Raw genomic sequence first — 7,511 nt, 5'->3', positions numbered from 1 at the left:
CCCAGGGCAGCAGACTGCATCATGATCCCCGGGATTGAGCAAAAAGGTGACATCAAATTGGTAGATAAGCGTTTAGCACCCGCCGAAAAGTGGGAGGGCGAAAACACCCACTGCAAAGCGAAAGCCAGCCAGGTCGCGCGCGGGCCCTGCGCCCACGGCGGGAGGAGGGAGGACGGCCGTTGCGGGGAGGAGCGAGGGTTGAGGGCGGCCGTTGCGGGGAGGAGCGAGGGTTGAGGGCGGAGGGCGGGTTCGCTCCAACTCGACTCCGGATTGGTCGGGCTCAGAGAGCCGAGTGACGTAAGCCGGGAAGAACGTCTGATTTGTGTGGTGGGCGCGGGCAGCCGGCGGAGGCGCATTGCGCAGACGCAGCTGGTCTGCTCCTTTCCCCCTGGCGCTTCTGCCCAGCTCTGGCGGACAAGTCTCGACATCGTGCGCCCCCCCACCTCCGGGACCGCTCCCTCCCCCTTCTCTGCGTAGTCGAAGATAAACAATAGTTAGCCGGCGAGCGCCGAGTGTGTATCCCGCCGCCGCATTCGGCGGGCTGCGTGGGACCGGCGGGATCTCGGCCAGCCTGCCATGGCGGGGCTGTACTCTCTGGGAGTGAGCGTCTTCTCAGACCAGGGCGGGAGGAAGTACATGGAGGACGTTACTCAGATCGTGGTGGAGCCCGAGCCCACGGCTGAAGAAGAGCCCTCGCCGCGGCGGTCTCTCTCTCAGCCGTTGCCTCCGCAGCGGTCACCGCTGGCTCTTCCTGGCGGCGAAATCTCGGGGAAAGGCCCGGCGGTGGCAGCCCGAGAGGCTCGCGACGCGCCGCCGAACGCCGGGGCCTCGCCGGCTCCCGGCTGCTGCTGCCGCCGCCGTTCCTCGGTGGCCTTTTTCGCCGTGTGCGACGGGCACGGCGGGCGGGAGGCGGCACAGTTTGCCCGGGAGCACTTGTGGGGTTTCATCAAGAAGCAGAAGGGCTTCACCTCTTCCGAGCCGGCGAAGGTGTGCGCTGCCATCCGCAAAGGCTTCCTCGCTTGTCATCTCGCCATGTGGAAGAAACTGGGTAAGTTCCTCGGCTTGTTTGGCGCCCGCCTCTTTTTCAGGCAGTTTGGGGCCTTTTATAGCGCCAGTCCCGTGGTCCCCCAGCACGGAGAGCGCTCTCAGTGTCAGTCGATGGGAGGAAAGACTTTTCTGGGTCTCAGCGCTCTTTCCACGGTGGAGGTGCGGGCGAACAAAGTGGCTTTGGGAAGGATAGGATTGTTGTCTCCCTTCAAACGCTCCTCGCTTTACTTCCCTCCCGCCCCAAGGATCAATGGGGAGCAGTCCTCTCCCTTCGGGACTTCACTTTGGCGGCCGCCAGCGGAAACGTGTTTGAAACCTGGAGCCAGATTTTGGCCAAAAGATGCACTGAAGACACGTTGCTATCTGGGACAGGCGAAGGAAGCGGGAGGTGGCAAAAATTAGACGAGATCGGGTGCGTTCAGGGTGGTATGGCTGTAGACAAGACGGCAAAAATTAGAGTGTTTCCTTCCGATCTGTCATAATTTTGCTCTTGAAGGACTTGTCCCTGTCGGTTGCCTCCTACTGGTGGTGTCAGTCCTCCAGAATTGATCCTGGGTGGCTGGTAGTTGGAGTAAGCTGTTGGATAATTCAGAAAGTCTAAAAAGTTATCATCTAGCGACTTAAAGTCTTGGAAGGAATTCGCTGTGGTGGTCATGAAATGTTTCTAAGATCTTTATGCTTGTACGGCTTATGAAAAACAAAAGCGCAGAATGCGTTCCTACCGCTTAAACTGGCCGGGTTAAGGCGATGTGTTAAATTCAGCTAGGGCTTTATAAGAGTGCGCTTCCCCGCCCCCGCCCCCCCCCCCCCACCCCGCCCTTCGGTAGTTGCCTTAGCTAATTGCTGTCAGGTCGTTCTCCACAGTTCCTAGTTAAAAGTACCTGCAAATTGTAGCTGCCCGTCAAGGTAGCAAGAGGTAAGGAATTACTGATGTGCCAAAAGGAGAGACCTTCATTTCTAAAAATTTGGTGTAGTTGTAGTTTCATCTAAGATTTAAGTGTTCTCTAAAGCAGGCTATGTTCCTGTACCCAACATATGTTATCATACAGAGTTATAATTGCTTACCCATTGCTGTGAATGAATGGTCTGAATCTTTTTTTTAGAGAAAAGGTAATACTACTTCTGTCGTTTTAAAAGTCCTGTGGTTTATGGAAGAATAGTGTTGCTTTATTTTCAGCAGAGGGACAGAGACGTAGAGAAGAGTGTAAAGGTTGGTCAAATACAGAACATTTTAAAAAGGTATTGTCATAGAGTTGTAGAGTAGCTTCTTTCAAAGTCTGTTTTCTATTTGCCTGGCTTTCTGCCAGGAATTATTTGATTGACTCATAGAACAACCAGTCCACCGGTGGGAGGCGTTTTTCCATCCAATCCCAGAGGTCCCTATTATAGATTTGTTTTGTTTTTGTGTAGGCAGAGCACAGCTGAAAGCACCAGGAGTATATTCCAGAAATTTGTCATTTCATTGCTTGCAGGGCAAGTAGGAGTGGACAGCAAGACAAGATAGAGGAAGATTAGACACAAAGAACGATTTAGAGTCCTGTTTATTTTGCAGCACACTTGGGGCAAGGTGAATTTGCCATATGTTTTCACTAAGAGGATAAAGTATAAACCCTGTTACTTGAACATATATATTTTTAAAGTAAATTTATTTATTTTTATTTTTGGCTGCGTTGGGTCTTTGTTGCTGCACGCAGGCTTTCTCTAGTTGCGCTGAGCGGGGGCTACTCTTCGTCGTGGTGCACAGGCTTCTCACAGCAGTGGCGTCTCTTGTTGCTGAGCACGGGCTCTAGGCGCGCGGGCTTCAGTAGTTGTGGCACGTGGGCTCAGCAGTTGTGGCTCGTGGGCTCTGTAGTTGTGGCTCGCGGGCTCTAGAGCGCAGGCTTGGTAGCTGTGGCTCACGGGCTTAGTTGCTCCGCGGCATGTGGGATCCTCCCAGACCAGGGCTCGAGCCCATGTCTCCTGCGTTGGCAGGCGGATTCTTAACCACTGCACCACCAGGGAAGCCCATTGAACATACTTTTAATAAAGCAGAAACCATGCTGTTAAATGTGAATGTGTATGTTTTTTGACATATATGTACTTTGTGAACCAAGATTTATACACCAAATGTTAAAGTTTGCTTTGTTGCACAGTTAACCTCGTACTCCATCATCAAAACTTGAATTAAAAAAAAAAAAAGAGTATGCTGAGTATATGGAAGTCTTGACACAGGAAACTCCCTGTGTCAAGTTTCCACTTTTGTAATTCTCATTTGGTTATTGTAGTGGTTCTCAAACTTTTTGCTCTCAGAACCCTTTGTACTCAAAAATGATTTAGGGTCCTAAACAGCTTTTGTTTATGTGGGCTACATCTATCATATTTACTGTTTGAGAAGTTAGAACTGAGAAATTTAAAAAATATTTATTAATCTATTAAAAATAAACTTATTGTATGTTGACATTTTTAAGTGAAAAATCAGTTTTTCCCCCAAATAAATATTGAAATAAGAAATATTCTCATCTCTGCCTCTGCATTCAGTCTGTTATGCTATGTTTTCTGGTGAAGTATGTAAAGGAAAGGCAGTCTCACACACATATATAGTAGGAAAAGGGAGGAATAGTTTGTCTTTTCAGATAGTTGTGGATATTCTATACCGAAGTGATAGTTTCTTAAGAGTAGTCAAAATAGAATCTGAAACCTCATCAATGAACTTTTCTATTTTTACATTAAGAGCCATTGGTCTCTCTTGCACTTTGAATCAATTTTTTACCTATGTGTGATTTTGTGACATGGTGCATTAGTCATTTGGAAAATAATGGTTCACTGAATTACGCGGCTCTTCCAAGTATTGATGCATTTCATTATACAATATCAAAGTATCCACATTTGTTAATATCACTAATCTCTTCAGAAAAATCTTAAGGTTGGGAAGTTATCAAGTTCATTGTAGTGGACACACATATTCTAAAATACGAGGTTTTGGGATTTCACTGGCAGTCCAATGCAGGGCATGTGAGTTTGATCCCTGGTGGGGGAACTAAGATCCCATATGCCACATGTTACTACGGCCTAAATAAATAAATAAATAAGAGGTCTTAAGCAGCAGTTAGAAATTTATCACTGGCAACAAATACTGTCAGTTGTTTCTCTTGAAATGAAAAACTCACTTTGTTCATTTTGAAGAAAATGTACACTAAATGGCCAAGTCATCTTCTTATTTTTTTTTTTTTGGCCACGCCATGTTGCTTGCAAGATCTCAGTTTCCCGACCAAGGGACACGGCAGTGAAAGGCCAGAATCCTAACCACTAGGCCATCAGGGAACTCCCTGCCCAAGTCTTATTAACCCATTTTATCAGTCTTTCAAGTAAAAATGATGGTCTGTGAAAATTGTGGCTACTTCATTTCATAACTCACACAATCACAAGTGCTTTTCCTCTATACAGCCCTAGTATGTAACAGAAGTCTATTATTCATGCTTCTCTTGTCTTACAGAATGTTAAAAAGACATGTATTCATGGGTGGGAGTTAAATAAAATTAATTTTTATTGCATCATCAAGGATATTATTTTTTAAATTTATTTATTTATTTATTTTTGGCTGTGTTGGGTCTTCGTTTCTGTGCGAGGGCTTTCTCCAGTTGCGGCAAGCGGGGGCCACTCTTTATCGCAGTGCACGGGCCTTTCACTATCGCGGCCTCTCTTGTTGTGGGGCACAGACTCCAGAGGCACAGGCTCAGTAGTTGTGGCTCATGGGCCCAGTTGCTCCACGGCATGTGGGGTCCTCCCAGACCAGGGCTCGAACCCGTATCCCCTGCATTGGCAGGCAAATTCTCAACCACTGTGCCACCAGGGAAGCCCATCAAGGATATTCTTAAGTTAAACTGGTTTGCCTTTTTTTTTTTTTTTTTTTTTTTTTTTTGCGGTATGTGGGCCACTCACTGTTGTGGCCTCTCCCGTTGCGGAGCACAGGCTCCAGATGCGCAGGCCCAGCGGCCATTTCTCACGGGCCCAGCTGCTCTGCGGCATGTGGGATCTTCCCGGACCGGGGCACAAACCCGTGTCCCCTGCATCGGCAGGCGGACTCTCAACCACTGCGCCACCAGGGAAGCCCCACCTCAGCACCACTTATTGAAGACTGTCTTTTCTCCACTGTATATTCTTGCCTCCTTTATCAAAGATAAGGTGACCATATGTGTGTGGGTTTATCTCTGGGCTTTCTATCATGTCCCATTGATCTATATTTCTGTTTCTGTGCCAGTACCATACTGTCTTGATTACTGTAGCTTTGTAGTATAGTCTGAAATCAGGGAGCCTGATTCCTCCAGCTCTGTTTTTCTTTCTCAAGATTGCTTTGGCTATTCGGGGTCTTTTGTGTTGCCATACAAATTGTGAAATTTTTTGTTCTAGTTCTGTGAAAAATGCCAGTGGTAGTTTGATAGGGATTGCACTGAATCTGTAGATTACTTTGGGTAGTAGAGTCATTTTCACAATGTTGATTCTTCCAATCCAAGAACATGGTATATCTCTCCATCTATTTGTATCATCTTTAATTTCTTTCATCAGTGTCTTATAATTTTCTGCATACAGGTCTTTTGTCTCCTTAGGTAGGTTTATTCCTAGGTATTTTATTCTTTTTGTTGCAGTGGTAAATGGGAGTGTTTTCTTAATTTCACTTTCAGATTTTTCATCATTAGTGTATAAAAATGCCAGAGATTGCTGTGCATTAATTTTTTATCCTGCTACTTTACCAAATTCATTGATTAGCTCTAGTAGTTTTCTGGTGGCAGCTTTAGGATTCTGTATATATAGTATCATGTCATCTGCAAACAGTGACAGCTTTACTTCTTTTCCGAATTGGATTCCTTTTATTTCTTTTTCTTCTCTGATTGCTGTGGCGAGAACGTCCAAAAGTATGTTGAATAAGAGTGGTTAGAGTGGGCAACCTTGTCTTGTTCCTGATCTTAGTGGAAATGGTTTCAGTTTTTCACCATTGAGGACGATGTTGGCTGCGGGTTTGTCATATATGGCCTTTATTATGTTGAGGAAAGTTCCCTCTATGCCTACTTTCTGCAGGGTTTTTATCATAAATGGGTGTTGAATTTTGTCGAAAGCTTTCTCTACATCTATTGAGATGATCATATGGTTTTTCTCCTTCAATTTGTTAATATGGTGTATCACATTGATTGATTTGTGTATATTGAAGAATCCTTGCATTCCTGGGATAAACCCCACTTGATCGTGGTGTATGATCCTTTTAATGTGCGGTTGAATTCTGTTGGCTAGTATTTTGTTGAGGATTTTTGCATCTGTGTTCATCAGTGATATTGGCCTGTAGTTTTCTTTCTTTGTGACATCTTTGTCTGGTTTTGGTATCAGAGTGATGGTGGCCTCGTAGAATGAGTTTAGGAGGGTTCCTCCCTCTGCTATACTTTGGAGGAGTTTGAGAAGGATAGGTGTTAGCTCTTCTCTGAATGTTTGATAGAATTCCCCTGTGAAGCCATCTGGTCCTGGGCTTTTGTTTGTTGGAAGATTTTTAATCACAGTTTCAATTTCAGTGCTTGTGATTGGTCTGTTCATATTTTCTGTTTCTTCCTGGTTCAGTCTCGGCAGGTTGTGCTTTTCTAAGAATTTGTCCATTTCTTCCAGGTTGCCCATTTTATTGGCATAGCGTTGCTTGTGGTAATCTCTCATGATCTTTTGTATTTTTGCAGTGTCAGTTGTTACTTCTCCTTTTTCATTTCTAATTCTATTGATTTGAGTGTTCTCCCTTTTTTTCTTGATGAGTCTGGCTAATGGTTTATCAATTTTGTTTATCTTCTCAAAGAACCAGCTTTTAGTTTTATTGATCTTTGCTATCGTTTCCTTCATTCCTTTTTCATTTATTTCTGATCTGATCTTTATGATTTCTTTCCTTCTGTTAACTTTGGGGTTTTTTTGTTCTTCTTTCTCTAATTGCTTTAGATGCAAGGTTAGGTTTTTTATTTGAGCTGTTTCCTGTTTTTTAAGGTAGGACTGTATTGCTATAAACTTCCCTCTTAGAACTGCTTTTGCTGCATCCTATAGGTTTTGGGTCATCATATCTCCATTGTCATTTGTTTCTAGGTATTTTTTGATTTTTTTCAGTGATCACTTCGTTATTAAGTAGTGTATTGTTTAGCCTCCATGTGTTTGTATTTTTTACAAATCTTTTCCTGTAATTGATATCTAGTCTCATAGCGTTGTGGTCGCAAAAGATCCTTGATACGATTTCAATTTTCTTAAATTTACCAAGGCTAGATTTGTGACCCAAGATATGATCTCTCCTGGAGAATGTTCCATGAGCACTTGAGAAAAATGTATATTCTGTTGTTTATTGATGGAATGTCCTATAAATATCAATTAAGTCCATCTTGTTTAATGTATCATTTAACGCTTGTGTTTCCTTATTTATTTTCATTTGGGATGATCTGTCCATTGGTGAAAGTGGGGTGTTAAAGTCGCCTACT

At 44.4% G+C, this 7,511-nt stretch overlaps 1 protein-coding gene across 2 annotated transcripts in view; it reads left to right on the top strand.

The window, feature by feature from the left end:
• Window positions 1–375: 375 nt before the first annotated feature.
• The window catches only part of PPM1D (protein phosphatase, Mg2+/Mn2+ dependent 1D), a 54,285-nt gene continuing 47,149 nt past the window's right edge, over window positions 376–7,511 (top strand). The window contains exon 1 of one of the 2 annotated variants that reach the window (XM_033847079.2): window positions 376–1,048. In XM_033847079.2, coding sequence (XP_033702970.1) covers window positions 577–1,048 — 472 coding nt within the window. In that variant the 5' untranslated portion in view covers window positions 376–576. The remainder of the gene's footprint in view (window positions 1,049–7,511) is intronic. The other variant, XM_019945482.2, reaches the window with a different exon arrangement.

Source organism: Tursiops truncatus, chromosome 20, assembly GCF_011762595.2.
Source record: "Tursiops truncatus isolate mTurTru1 chromosome 20, mTurTru1.mat.Y, whole genome shotgun sequence".
Classification (NCBI taxonomy): Eukaryota; Metazoa; Chordata; class Mammalia; order Artiodactyla; family Delphinidae; genus Tursiops; species Tursiops truncatus.
Note: the sequence above shows the minus strand (reverse complement) of the source record. Positions and strands in the feature narration are given on the sequence as shown.